The 15,391-nt window shown below is 36.9% G+C and overlaps 1 protein-coding gene across 3 annotated transcripts in view; it reads left to right on the top strand.

The window, feature by feature from the left end:
- LOC106082767 (serine/threonine-protein kinase grp) overlaps window positions 1-15,391 on the top strand; it is a 146,003-nt gene that overhangs the window by 126,808 nt on the left and 3,804 nt on the right. For all 3 annotated transcript variants that reach the window (XM_059364239.1, XM_013245496.2, XM_013245497.2), the window contains 2 exons: window positions 2,579-2,721; window positions 10,371-10,580. In XM_059364239.1, the coding sequence (XP_059220222.1) occupies window positions 2,579-2,721; window positions 10,371-10,580 (353 nt within the window). The remainder of the gene's footprint in view (window positions 1-2,578; window positions 2,722-10,370; window positions 10,581-15,391) is intronic.

Raw genomic sequence — 15,391 nt, 5'->3', positions numbered from 1 at the left:
TCTGACATTTCCATTGGAAAGTTTGACATTTTCTAGCGTACCCACAACATTTTGACGTACGAAAATCATTAACGTTGTTTACAGTGACTTGAAAAAAAAATATTTGGGAAAAAAATGCAATTAACCCGAGTATATTTTTTTTTTGTGCGACCATTTTTATACCCACCACCGAAGGAAGGGGGTATATTCATTTTGTCATTCCGTTTGCAACACATCAAAATATCCATTTCCGGCACTATAAAGTATGTATTGGGTTGCCCAAAAAGTTATTGCGGATTTTTTAAAAAAAGTAAATGCATTTTTAATGATCTTTAATCAAATATACTTTTTTTACACTTTTTTTCTAAAGCAAACTAAAAGAAACAGCTGATAACTGACAGAAGAAAGAATGCAATTACAGAGTCACAAGCTGTGAAAAAATTTGTCAACGCTGACTATATGAAAAATCCGCAATTACTTTTTGGGCAACCCAATATATGTCGTAAAAATCTAAGACGATCTAGCCATGTCCGTCCGTCCCCCATCTCTGTTAAATTCACCCTACAAATTTTGCAAATTTTGCCCATGAATATTCCACTAAGGAACGGGGGCAAACTTCTCACATATCAATGAGTGCAGTCCGATTCAAGTTTAAGCTCAATGATAAGGGGCCTCCTTTTTATAGCCGAGTCCGAAAGGCGTGCCGCAGTTTAACACCTCTTTGGAGAAAAGTTTTACTTGACATGCAGCAAGTAAATGGGGAAAACCACCGCTGAAAATTGTTTCTGATGGTCTCGCCAGGATTCGAACCCAGGCGTTCAGCGTCGTAGGCGGACATGCTAACCTTTGCGCTACGGTGGTCTCACGCTACAGTCTTTAAAATTAGAGATATTGAGCTGAAACTTTGGACAGATTCTGTTTTTATACCCTCCATCATAGGATGGGGGTATACTATTGGGTGCCCAGAAAGTAATTGCGGATTTTTCATATAGTCGGCGTTGACAAATTTTTTCACAGCTTGTGACTCTGTAATTGCAGTCTTCTGTCAGTTATCAGCTTTTACTTTTAGCTTGCCTTAGAAAAGTGTAAAAAAGTATATTTGATTAAAGTTCATTCTAAGTTTTATTAAAAATGCATTTACTTTCTTTTAAAAAATCCGCAGTTACTTTTTGGGCAACCCAATAATTTTGTCATTCTGTTTGTAACACCACGAAATATGCGTCTAAGACCCATGAAATATGCATTATCAAATATATATTTTTTATATTTTAAGTCGATCTAGCCATATTCGTCCGTCCGTCTGTCTGTCGAAATCACGCTTACTTTCGGAGGAGTAAAGCTAGGCGCTTGAAGTTTTGCACCAAGTCAGTTCATGTTCTGATGTAGCTGCCATATAAACCGATCTTGGGTCTTGACTTCTTAAGCCTTTAGAGGGCGCAATTCTCGTCCGATTTGACTGAACGTGGTGTTTCGGTATCACTTCCAATAACTGTGTTAAGTATAGTTCAAATCGGTTCATAACTTGATATAGCTGCCATATAAACTGATCTTGGGTCTTGACTTCTTGAGCCTCTAAAGGGCGCAATTCTCGTCCGATTTTACTGAAAACTTTGCACGTTGTGTTTTGGTATCACCTCCAATAACTGTGCTAAGTATCGTATCTAAATCGGTAAAGTATCTTAATCGGTTCATTATCTGATATAGCTGCCATATAAACCGATCTTGGATCTTGGAAATTGACTTCTTCAGCTTTTAGAGGGCGCAATTCCTATCCAATTTGGCTGTAGTTTTGCAGGAAGTGTTCTGGTATCACTTCCAATAACTGTATGGTTAAAATCGGTTCATAACCTGGTATAGCTGCCATATAAATCGATCTTGGATCTTGACTTATTGAGCACCTAGCCATATAGACCGATCCGCAAATTCAAGGTCTTTGGCCCATAAAAGCCAGTTGGGACAGTGCGTTAGGGCTATCGTTATCCTTCTTCAATTTGGCCTAGATGGGTTCAGATTTGAATATAGCAGTCATATAGGCCGATCTCTCTACTTAAGGTTTTGGGTTTCGACATTCTTCTTCAATCTGGCCCCGATAGGTCCAAATTTGGATATAGCTGCCATTTAGACCGATCTCTGGATTAAGGTTATGTGCCCATAAAAGGCGCCTTCATTTTCCGATGTTGCCGAAATTGTAGTTGCGTTAGGCCCTTCGACATCTCTCTTCAATTTGGCCCAGATTGGGATATAGCTGCCATACAGACCGAACAATAAATGCGTATTTTATTTGGGCCCATAAAATACGCATTTAATGTCCGATTTCGATGAAATGTGTCTGCAATTTGGACCCAGATCGGTTCAGATTTGGATATAGTTGCCATATAGACCGATCTCTCTATTTAAGGTCTCGGGCCCATAAAAGACGAAAATCGGTTGATGAGAGCTTTAAATCCGGATTTAATGAGCAGTGTAATCAGGGTTTTTGAAACAATTAAACCATATTTTGATATTTTCATTATAAGGAGAGAAACTTATATAGCAGTCCTCGTACACAACTGTATTAAATTCATACTTCAATTCATTATTTCTTTTCTCTCTCTTTTAGATGCAAAGGCAAAGAACGCTTGCTAGACAAACGCTGTGGTACTCTACCCTATGTAGCTCCTGAGGTCCTATTGAAGCCTTATCATGCTCAACCCGCTGATATCTGGTCATGTGGTATTATTCTGGTCACAATGTTGGCTGGAGGTGAGTACAAAACTTTTTCTCTCCTTCACTGTTTTTCATTTTAACTTCTTCAAACAGCTATTGATGCTTGTCCATCTAATTTTTAGTTATTTAATTATTAATTTCTTCGTTGTGCTCGCTCTGTGCGTGTTTGTCTTCATTCCGTTTGGTGTTGTTTGTCTGCCCTTCGGGAAGGAGGGGTAAAGATCCTGCTTGCCCGTAGGGTTTTTCTCTAGAGCACCATCACCACCGACTAACTTGTTATACACTATCGTCATCTTCATTCATACTTCAAAGTTCAAGTGTGTTTTGTTGTTGTGCATGTAGTATAGCCTTATGCGTGTCTATGTTTGTTTGATTGCGCTTTCGTTCTTTTTTAGTGGTATTTGTTTTAAGTTCAAATTTCATTAAAAATTAGTATCATCTGGAAAGTTTTAAGTTTTTCTTTAATTCCAAAGAAAAGGAAGAACCATGAAGAAGAAACAAGAAAATCATTTTTAATTTTGCTTTAGGTTTCCAATTGAATTGTGAAAGTTGGCTAAGTTTAATTTGTGGTGTTTACGTTTTCAAATGATTTAGAGTTAATTTAAGTTGTTAAACCCATGCCATATGTATATCCTTAGAGACATTTTAAACCTAAATCAAAAAGAAACTGCATGCTCAGTATGGAGTTGCATTTTCAACCGGTTGCCAAAGAACGGCAGATAGATGGACTCTACGAACTTTATCCACTTCTACATTCGTGAAAGCGGATTGGTACGCATGCGTACCCCAAGTCTTTGACTTTATGGTGGAATAGTTGACCCATTCATTCAACCGCAGTTCAGAAACTGCTTAATTATACCATATTTGTGGGTTTCTAACCCAGAGATTTTACGACAGCTGCCAGAAAAATCTAATATCTAATGGGTCCGGGTTTCTATGCAAAATCGAACTTTGGCCATATATTTTTTGACAAACCTTCGCATACTTGTCGTATATAAAAATCAATTTGTGTTTGTTTGTTTGTCCCGTATAGAATACGAATTTCGTATAAAAAAGCGGGCCCAAGTAACTGGGGGCCGCCCCAAACCCAAAACAACCAAAAAAAGGTGTATTGGACAAGCATGACAATATGGGACTCAAATGAAAGGTATTCGGGAGTAGATTACGAATATAGTCAGTAAGAAGGAATAGGCTATATAATTTATTGATATCGGATGGGGGGGCGGACCCTCCCTCCTATGCCAAAAACACCATCCAAAATTAAAAGTGAACCGATCGGGACAATATGGGTATCAAATGAAAGATATTGGAGAGTAAAATGCGAATATGGTATTAAAATTTGAGTGTAAATACCCAACAGGCCGCCTTAACCTCAAAACTCTCCCCTATGCGAAAAACACCACCCAAAATCAAAAGCGAACCGATCGGGACAATATGGGTATCAAATGAGTCTAAATACCCAACGGGACGCCTCAACCCCAAAACTCTCCCAATCAGACATATAGGATGTTCATGTCAATATGGGGCTCAAATTAAAGTATTTGGGAGTAGATTACGAATCTGGCTTACAAAATCAGATCGAAGTATACGGGATCACCCCACCCCCCAAAAACGACCCAAATGGGCATATTAACGAATCATGACAATATGAGAGCTGAACTGTTTGTTTGTTCCGTAGAATCAAAAACGGGCGAACCTGCTTTCTTAAAATATTGTGTTGATTTGTCTGGAATGAAACATAGGCTATATAATTTTTGAATATTGGATGGGGGCGGACCCTCCCCCTTACCCCAAAAAAGCCACCCAAAAACAAAAGTAGACCGAAAAGCACAATATGGGTATCAAATGAAATGTATTGAATACAAGAAAACGAATATAGTATTGAAATTTGGGTCTATGTACCCGGCGGGCCGCCCCAACCCCAAAGTTTCTCTCAACAGATATATTCGACGTGTCATGTCAATATGGGATTCAAATGAAAATTTTTCGGCAGTAGATTAAAAATATGGTATAAAAATTTGGTCCAAGCAATCGATGGTTGCCTCATCCCCAAATACCTCCAAATGGGCATATTAGCCGAGCATGGCAATATGGGACTCAAATGAAAGGTATTTGGGAGCAGATTACGAACATGATATTAAAATTTCCGTTCAAGTCTAAATAACACTTTTCCTTAAAAAAACGTCAAATAGGTTAATTGACCCATTATGACAATATGGAAGACAAATGAAAGGTATTTGAGAGTAGAAAAGGAATTTGATATCCAGTGTTTGGGGTACGCTCTAAAGCACCCCCTAAACTGAACTTCATTTCCGACTATGGCAATATGGGGCTCATGTCAGCGGTATTTGGGAGTAAAGAACAAATTTGATATCTATTTTCAGGGCAAGGTGTCGGTGCCCGCTCCAAAACACCCTCCCAACGGTTCATGTTTACCGACCATGGCAATATGGGTCTCAAATAAAAGAGATTTGATATTCATATTTGAGTCGAAATGTCTGTGGTGCCACCCCTCCCCTAAAAAGCACTTCTCATTACCCAAATTTTCAAACACACCAGATCTCGGAGATTGGTAATGTGATTCGTTTAAAATTTTTTTGTACTCACAGTTATTTAAAAACAAAACATAGGTCTATTTTTGGGGTCGTGAGCCTCTAGGGTCGCCCAAAACCCACCAAATGGATGTATAGATCAATCACGACAATATAGAGCTCAAACGAATGGTGCTTGAGAGAAAAAAAAAAAACAATTTGATATCCAATTGAAGGGCCATGTGTTTAGGGAGCCGCCCCACCCCAAAAAAACCTACCTATTATATAAAAGCTTTTTAGGGTAGAAATTATCGATTTTCGGGATATTGCTACTTATTTTCGGGACAAAGACCCTGGGGTCCACCCCATCCTCAAACAGAACTTATTTACCGGCCATGCCATAAAGGGGCTCATATAAAGTATATTTGAATATAAAGCACGAATCTTATATTTCTTTTAAGGGTCAAGGGTCTGGGTGGCCACCCCAACCCCGAAATACCTATTGTCTGAACCGAAAATATTTCCAAGTACGGTAATATAGGACTCAAAAGAAAGGCATTCGGGGGTAGAATGAAAATTTGCCCTGGAACCGAGCTGGCGCCAACTTCCCACACATAAATTTGTGTTTTCCGATAAAAATTAAAACTGAATTTTTATAGCCCAGTCCGAAGGGCGTACCGCGGTGCTACACCTCTTTGGGAAGAATTTTGTACATGACCATACATGGCATGGTTTCATGCAAACGTCGCCATTTTTAAGAGGAGATAACCACCGCGTTAAATTTTGTCCAATGTTCTCGCCAATATTCGACCGCAAGCGTTTATCGTCCTAGGCTACAGTGGCACGATATCGATATCCACATTCAGGGCATCTCCACCCTAAAAAGGTATCAGAGAGTTAAAGACGGCGCAGTTGAGCGGACCCGGTTCGGATAGTAAAAAATTAAAATTGCAAATTTTGCCCATGAACATTCCACTAAGGAACAGGGGCAAACTTTTCACATAACGGCTAGTACTGTAATAAAATTTGGCTTTTCGAAGTAAGCAGATCGTTTTATGTTTACCAGATTAAATTTTGCAACATATCACCGCATTTTCCAAATAATATACGCAAAAGTTTAGATTTTGCATAATAATCCAGACACTAATATCTGTGGAAATCAAATGTTTTCCAAATCTTTAGTCACTTATGGGAAAAACCTTAAAATGTGTTCATCTTTCTACGTATAAATTGTTTAAAAAAAATCTGATAATTAGAATGCGCTCAAACGAGGGAACTCAAGAAAAGAAGAATTAAAAGTGAAAACTGAAAAAAGCAAAACGACGTCAGGATTAAAAACCCCACTTAGGGGCCATCAGCACCCATAACACCATACACAAATGGCTGTGGCTTAATACCAGCAGTAGGCAGGACATTTATATAATTTATCTTAGTTCAGTTCATTGGACATCGTCATCACCATCATTATTTGCATTCACTATCTTTTATCTTTTTCTCCTCACACAGCAAAAAACTATGAATTCAGCATTCGCCGTCGCTTGATATGCATATGAGGTTAACAATCAAATATAAAAAAAAAAATATATGGAAATGAAATAAATTTATAGGTAAAGTTAGTTAAATAAAGAAAAATAAGAAAAAAGTTTTTAGAATGCTATAAATAGGAGGTGCCTTATCATTGAGATGAAATTCAAATAAGCAACACCCATATGGCAGCTATATCTAAATATAGTCCGTTCTAAGCCATATTTAGGTCTGATGTCGGGACGCTTAAAACAACTCACTGTTTCAAGTTTCAGCGAAATCGGGTAATAAATGCAGCTTTTATGGGCTTTTTATTACCCGATTTCGCTTAAATTTTAATTAGTGAGTTGTTTTAAGCCTCCAGACATCCGACCCAAAAATGATTCAGAGCGGACTATATTTGAATATATCTGCCAATTTAGGGTCTGAAGCCAATAAAAGTTTATTTATTATCCGATTTCGCAGATATTTGAAAAATGAAGTTGTTTTAAGCCTTTTGACATCCGACCCGAATATGGTTCAGATTGGACTATATTTATATATAGGTGACATATAGACCGATCTGCCGATTTAGGAACTTATGCGCTTAAAAGCCGCAATTATTATCCGATTTCGCAAAAATTTGGGACAGTGAGTTACGTTAAGCCCCTCGACATTCTTGTGTAATTTGTCTCACATCGGTTCAGGTTTGGATATAACTGTCATATAGAGCGATCTTTCGATTTACGGTTTTATGCCCATAAAAAGCGCATTTATTGTCCGATTTCGCTGGAATTTGGTATAGTTGTGTTAGACTTCTCGATATCCTTGTTCAAAGGATGGGGGTATACTAATTTCGTCATTCTGTTTGTAACACCTCGAAATATGCGTCTAAGACCCCATAAGACCCCATATTCTTGATCGTCATGTCATTTTAAGGCGATCTAGCCATGTCCGTCCGTCTGTCCGACTGTCCGTCCGTCCGTCTGTCTGTCGAATGCACGCTAACTTACGAAGGAGTAAAGCTAGCCGCTTGAAATTTTGCACAAATACTTTTTATTAGTGTAGGTCGGTTAGTATTGTAAATGGGCCAAAACGGTCCATGTTTTGATATAGCTGCCATATAAACCGATCTTGGGTCTTGACTTCTTGAGCCTCTAGAAGGCGCAATTCTTATCCGATTTTATTGAAATTTTGCACGTAGTGTTTTGGTATCACTTCCAACATTTATACTAAGTATGGTTTCCATCGGTCCATGTTTTGATATAGATGCCATATAAACCGGTCTTGGGTCTTGATTTCTTGAGCCTCTAGTAGGCGCAATTCATATCCGATTTTATTGAAATTTTGCACGTAGTGTTTTGGTAGTACATACAATAACTACGCTAAGTATGGTTTTAATCGGTCCATGTTTTGATATAGCTACCATATAAACCGATCTTGGATCTTGACTTCTAGAGCCTCTAGAGGGCCCAATTCTCGTCCGATTTAACTGAAATTTGGCACGTCGTGTTTTGATATCATTTTCGACAACTGTGCTAAGTGTGATTCAAATCGGTTCATAATCTGGTATAGCTGTCATATAAACCGATCTTGGATCTTGACTTCTTGAGCCAATATAGCGCGCAATTACTATCCGATTTGGCTGAAATTTTGCATGAGGTGTTTTGTAATGCCTTCCAATAACTGTGCTAAGAATGGCGTAAGTCGGTATAGAACCTGATATAGTTGCCATATAAACCCATCTGAGATTTTGACTTCTTGAGCCTCTATAGGGCGCAATTCTCATCCGATTTGTCTGAAATTTTGTACAACGGCTTCTCTCATGACCTTCAACATACGTGTCTAATATAGTCTGAATCGATCAATAGCTTGATACAGCTCCCATATAAACCTATCTCCCGATTATGCTTCTTGACCCCCTACAAGGCGCAATTCTTATCTGAATGAACTGAAATATTACACAATGACTTCTACAATGTTCAGCATTCATTTATGGTCCGAATCGGACTATAACTTGATATAGTTCCAATAGCATAACAGTTCTTATTCCATATTAAATGTTTGTCTTAAAAGAGATACCGCGCATAGAACTCGACAAATGCGATCAATGGTGGAGGGTATATAAGATTCGGCCCGGCCGAACTTAGAACGCTCTTACTTGTTTATATATATTTTTATTTTTTGTACTTTTTTTTATACTTTTGTATATTTTATTTTTTTTTATTTTTCTTTTTTTTATCATTTTTCTTTTTTATTATTATTTTTCTTTTTTTTATTATTTTTTATATTTTTTTTTGTTATTTTTTATATTCTTTTCATTATTTTTTATTATTTTTTATTTCTTTTGTTATTTATTATTTTCTTATATATTTTTGTATATTTTTTTTATTTTTATTTTAATTTTTGTTTTTATTTTATTTTTTGTTTTTATTTTATTTTTTGTTTTTATTTTATTTTTTGTTTTTATTTTATTTTTTGTTTTTATTTTATTTTTTGTTTTTATTTTATTTTTTGTTTTTATTTTTGTTTTTTAATTTGTTTGATTTTTTTTTAGTTGTATTTTAATTTGTATGTTTTTAATTTTTTTTTTTTATTTTTTTTATTTTTGTTTTATTTTTTTTATTTTTGTTTTATTTTTTTTATTTTTTTTTTATTTTTTTTTTATTTTTTTTTTTATTTTTTTTTTATTTTTTTTTTTCTTTTACTTAATTTTTGTTTTTACTTTTTTATTATTTTTATTTATTTATTAATTATGTTTTTTTTCTTGCTTTGTATTATTGCTTCTATTAATCGTTTTAATTTTTCATTTTTAATTTCTTTTAAAACTTTTCGTAACATTATGTTACAGTAAATACAAAATTTAACTTGGTTTAAAGTTCAGTAAATCGAAATTTCTACATTTATTATTATAAAACTGTTATTATATATATAATAACAGTTCCAAAAATTTGTTGTTAACCAGTTTTGCATTTCAGGCGGCGACCCAGTTTTTATCCTCCGTCTGTTTGTAGCACAATTCTTTTTTTCTACTTTATTAAAAACAAAGATACATAATTAAACGAAAGCATTGTTTTGAGTTTTATTGTTTGTTTTTTTTTATAATAATTATTGTCCTTTGTATATGTGTGTGTGTGTGTCTATGTTTGTATATCATTTAAGTTATCCACATTAATATCGTTGTAATATAAAAAAAAATCACCAGCCCAGCAGAGACTAAAAAAAAGAAAAATAACATTTAACTAAAAACGAATGAAGTATGAAGAAAATATGTTAAAACAAAAGAAAAGTAAAAGAAGAAAATAACAAAAAAAAATTATAATAATAATAATCACCATTTCAATCATTTTTGCTGTTTCTTTGGTATTCTAGCTGTAGATTTTCTTATTTGGAAAAAGTCTTTGAATATCATCTAAAGCTTTTATACCAAAGCTCCAGCTTAAATTGCTTGCCACTGCACTAAAAATCACCATTACCACCATCACCAACAGAATAAGCATCCTAATCAATACCTTGCACCATCACCATTATCACCAAGGCCATAAATTAAAAATGAAATATATTCGCATATATACCGAAAATGTTTTAGCCTTTTCTTTGTGTAATGGATTATTAATGGATTTCTATTTTGTCTTAATCTTGGTTATTTAGAATTGCCATGGGATGAGCCTTCGGTACAGTGCCAAGAGTTCATTAATTGGAAGGACAATGATCGCTGGACCACACAGACACCTTGGAGCAAATTGGATACTTTGGCCATATCATTGTTACGCAAAGTATTGGCCACAAATCCCACGTATCGCATGACATTGGATAAAATAATGTCACACAAATGGTGTAACATGGAATTCATTGACAGTGGTGAGTATCTCCGTTGTTTTACAATTATGGCTTTGTTGTTGTTGTTTTCTTTTAATTTTATATGTAACGCTTTAATTCAGTGAAATTAAATATTGATGTGAAATTTAAAAAGTTAATTTTTCGACTAAATGTGTCTTTATTGAAGAAAAAAAGTGGTAAATAACAAAAAATTTCAAAAATAAAAATATAAAAAATAAATAATCATGAGTTTTTCGCGAGTCGTGATTTTCTTGTGAGTAGTGATTGTTTCGTAAGTCGTGATTTTTTCATGAGTCGGGATTATATCGTCAAAAATGAGTTACATTTTTGCCTCGTGAGCCCGCGACATAAAAAAGTCGCGAGTGATTGCGTGAACGTGCGTGAGTTACATTCTTTTTTTGAAGGATATGTATGGGAGCTATGTCTAAACTTTGACCTTGCACTCGTCCTTAGACCTAAAAACGGCATGTGCAAAGTTTGTAGATAATCGGGCAACAAATGTGACTTGTACCTTGATTACAAGAATACATGGACAAACGGACCGACAGACGGACATAGCTAAACCGAAGCAGAAAGGATTTCTAAGCCGATCGGTCTACTTATTAGGTTCAGTTTGCCTGCTTCTAAGGAAAAAAATGTTTAACTCACTTCATGGAAAACTGATTGTCTCGTGAGTCGTGATTGCTTTGTGAGTCGTGATTTTCTCGTACGTCGTTGTTATCTTGTGAGTCGTAAGTGTCTCGTGAATCGTGCTTGAGTGAGATTTTTGTTTCGTGAGCGTGCGTGAACGTGAGTCGACATAAAAAAGTCGTGAGTAAGTGCGTGAGCGTGCGTGTAAGCGTGTGCGTGCTTGAGTTATATTGTTTCTCGTGAGCGTGAAATCACGGAAAATTACTTACGCGCACATCTCTACTTGTCATAACTGTTAGAAGTCATAAAAAATCAAAATTTCAATCAAATCGAAAGATCGCTTTGCAAAATTTCGGATAGGAATTGCGCCCTCTAGAGGCCTAAGAAGCCAAGAGAGGAGATCAGTTTATATGACAGCTGTATCAGGTTATGAATAGATTTAAACCATTCTTGGCGCAGTTATTGGAAGTCAAAACAAAACAGTTTATGCGAAATTTCAGTCACATCAGATACGAATTGCGCCCTCTAGAGGCTCAAGGACTCAAGATCCAAGATCGGTTTATATAGCAGCTACATCAAAACTTGGAGAGATATGGCCCTTTTACAATCCCAACCGAACTACACTCATAGGAAGTACTAGATGTATCCGGCCCGCTCTGCTGCGTCCTCTTTAGCACCACGCGCAAAATAAGTTTCCCTTATTACCATATTTGTATCTCCTCGGTTCCTTAGTAGAATTTTCATTGGCAAATTTGCAGAAATATTCAAATTTTTGGAGGTGTTTTGAGGGGACAACCTCCTATCACTTGAACCCCATTTTTAATACCATATTCGTATTCTTCTCCCGAAAACCTCAACCTGGGACTCAACCCATATTGTCGCGATCGGCCCACCTTGAGTTTTGGCGGTACTTTGGCTTGGTTTTAAGCTTGGGAAGGCTCTCTATGTACTTGGACTCAATTTTAAATATCATATTCATACTCTACTCCCAAATACCTTTCATTGGACTCCCATATTGTCCCGATCGGTCCAATTTTGATTTTGGGCCCTACTTTTGGGGCGGTTTTGGGCCTGGGGCGGCCTCTAAGTACATGGACCCAATTTTTAATACCATATTCGTTTTTAACTCCCAAACACCTTTCTTTCCCAAACACCTTTGTCCTAATCGGTAAATATGTCCTGCCCGGGAGTTTTGGGAGGTAGGGAGGCCCGCCCCTCAGACACCAACGAATATATATTTTTTTTTTTGTCAGATTTGTACTCTACTTTTAAATACCTTTTATTTGATACCCATATTACCCAAAGCGGTAAAAGTGTCCTGTTGGTTAGTGGTTTTGGAGGTGCGACATATTTATACCAAGTTCGTACTCTACTCTAAAATACCTTTCATTTGATATCCATATTGTCTCAATCGGTTAACATGTCCGTTCGGGTAGGTTTTGGGATGGGGCGTCCCCCTAGGTTATTCGACCCCAAAATTGTATACCAATTTCGTGTTTTTGGCCACCTTATAGTAGGTGGCATTCAAAATTGCGCTTAAATCGGTGCACCCATCTCCGAGATCTGGCGTTTTTGAAAATTGTTGTAAGGGGGAGAGCCCGACTTGAGTCTCAGTTTAATATTTCGATGTGTTTCAAACGGAATGAAGAAATAAGTATACCCCCATGTTTGGAAAATTAGCATGCTTTCGACAGACAGGCAGACAGACGGACAGATATGGCTAAATAGACTTGAGTCTCAGTTTAATATTTCGATGTGTTACAAACGGAATGACGAAATAAGTATACCCCCATCCTATGGTGGAGGGTATAAAAATATCGCTATTAAAACATTTAATTCATCATCTGAAAATAACCATTGCAAGCTTATTATTAGAAATCTTTTGTTCAGGTACTTAGTGACTCTCAATGGTATTTAAGAAATTTTGAGTTTCACTTTGTACTTGGCTGAAAGTTTTCCAATACTACGAAAAAAAAAATCGAAATCATATGTAAAACAAACATCCTGTTTATTATAATTGTGTACGTGAAAATAATATCAGAAAAAAAAATTAAAAAGGAGCTCTTAATTCCAGTTTACACATGCGCATATTATCATAGCTTTGGCGCTTTAGCTGTATGATAGATTTGATACCTTCATAAAGCTAGATTACCAAAGCATTGAAAATGCGTCCAAACTTCTGAAAATTTAAAAACTCAAACCAAGAAAACAAAAATAAAAAAGTGTAATTTTTTAAAGCATCTTATGAAATTTTTAATAATTTAGAATATGTATATTTTTTTGTGTTTTTTGTTTTTTTTTTATTATTATTTAAAAATGCTTTATTTCAAGTGCCTTTTTATGTTGTTTTAAATTTTTGTGTTGCATATTATTTGATCTTTGGTGATTTTAGCTGTATGGTTGTTGTTATACACATAGAGATTCCATAGAGCTTTATTACCAAAAACCAAATGATTTTTGCGTTTTCAGTTCATCAATTTTTTAACAAAAAAAGTTTATTTTTTTATATTTAATTTCCTAAAACTAATTATATATTGTAGTTTTAAGCCATAGACTAATAAATGCATAGACTGTTTCCACCAATTCACACCTGCATCTCGCATAATCTTCTACCGCAGAATATTAAACAGAGCACGCGGTAAGCTTATATCCCGTCTGACACCTCGTGTGGTATTGAAAGGTTCGGAGGGGTTCATTTCTGAGGAACATCATCCTGCATAGTCGTATCAGTCTTGTAGGCATGCCAAACTCCGACAAGAGGCTTGAAATATCTTGGCACGTGAAGGGCTGTTGAAGGCGCTTTTGTAGCCAACTTCTTGGGTGTTATCTATGATTTGTTGCAATGTTAATAGACAAAATTGTGGATACCATGACAAAGAGTAGGACATCCAGCGAACTGCTCAAATACAAACAGCATGCCTACGTCAAGGGAAGGTAGATGGAGACTGCCCTGCACGAGATTGTGCATTAAATAGAAGAATCCATCGATGCCAAAACTGGCGGTATGCATTGACATCGAAGCGGCTTTTAACAATGTGCGGACCGACACACTGATCCAATCCTTAGACCAGTACCAGGTGGACCCGGTCCTTAGAGACTGGAAAACCCATATGCTAAGGAACAGGTGGATAAATTGTATGTCCCATGGGATAAATACAAGGGAGAAAGTGACACAGGGCACGCCACTCCTATAAATGACCTATTACGGGTTCCGACTGAGGAGAGATTTGAACCCGTCTTCTACGCAGACGTTGTTATTATACTTCTAAGGGGTAAGGATTCGAACGAGCTATGCAGAAGGGCCGAAAGGGTCTTGCATATGGCATATGACTGGGCTATACCCAGAGGTCTCGATGTTAACCCAGAGAAGACTGAAATATGCCTGTTCACGCACGCGGAAGACGAAGGTGGGCCAATATAACGCCCAACGTTTCCTCAATAAGACGATTTCGATATCTGATAAGGTCAAATACTTAGGTGTGAGTGGGACGTGTCACATTCAGGAGCGTACTGAGAAGGCTCACAGATGTTGGGCACTATGTAAACGGGCCGTTGGCTCGAAATGAATCCGAGGATAGTCCACTGAGTCTACAGGAGCGTGATTAAAGCAATACTTATTTACGACTCAGTAGTTTGGTGGACTGCTATGAAGAAAAAGTGCAACATAGGGACCATACAACAGGTTCAAAGAACATGTAGTCTTGGCATAGGCGGAGCGATGAGGACCACGCCCACTAGGGCACTGGAGACTATTCTAGATATCCGACCCATTGACATACAGATTAAGTGTGAGGGAGGATGGGAGCAGTTCATACCAAATGCAAATTTTGCCCATGAACATTCCACTTAGCAACAGGGGCTCATACCATAGCGTTTTAATCGAGGCGACGATAGGAAACCTGGAAAGAAGGGAAGAGGTTTCCGATCGAATACCTGAGATGAACCTTGAAGTCGAGTGTGAGGCACTGCTGCCATCGGCACAGTCTTGGATTGACGGAACCCCAGTATTGCCATCTGGAAGATCATGTTACACGGATGAATCAAAGCTAGAGGACAGAGTGGGTCTAGGGGTTTATATTGAGAACCCAGGGACTGAGATCTGTTTTAGACTGCCTGACCATAATACGGTCAAGCAGGCGGAGGACGTCGAGTGTGAACATCTTTACCGACAGCAAAATTGCCATAAGGGCAATAACAACCAG

This window comes from Stomoxys calcitrans, chromosome 3 (genome assembly GCF_963082655.1).
Source record: "Stomoxys calcitrans chromosome 3, idStoCalc2.1, whole genome shotgun sequence".
NCBI lineage: Eukaryota > Metazoa > Arthropoda > Insecta > Diptera > Muscidae > Stomoxys > Stomoxys calcitrans.
Note: the sequence above shows the minus strand (reverse complement) of the source record. Positions and strands in the feature narration are given on the sequence as shown.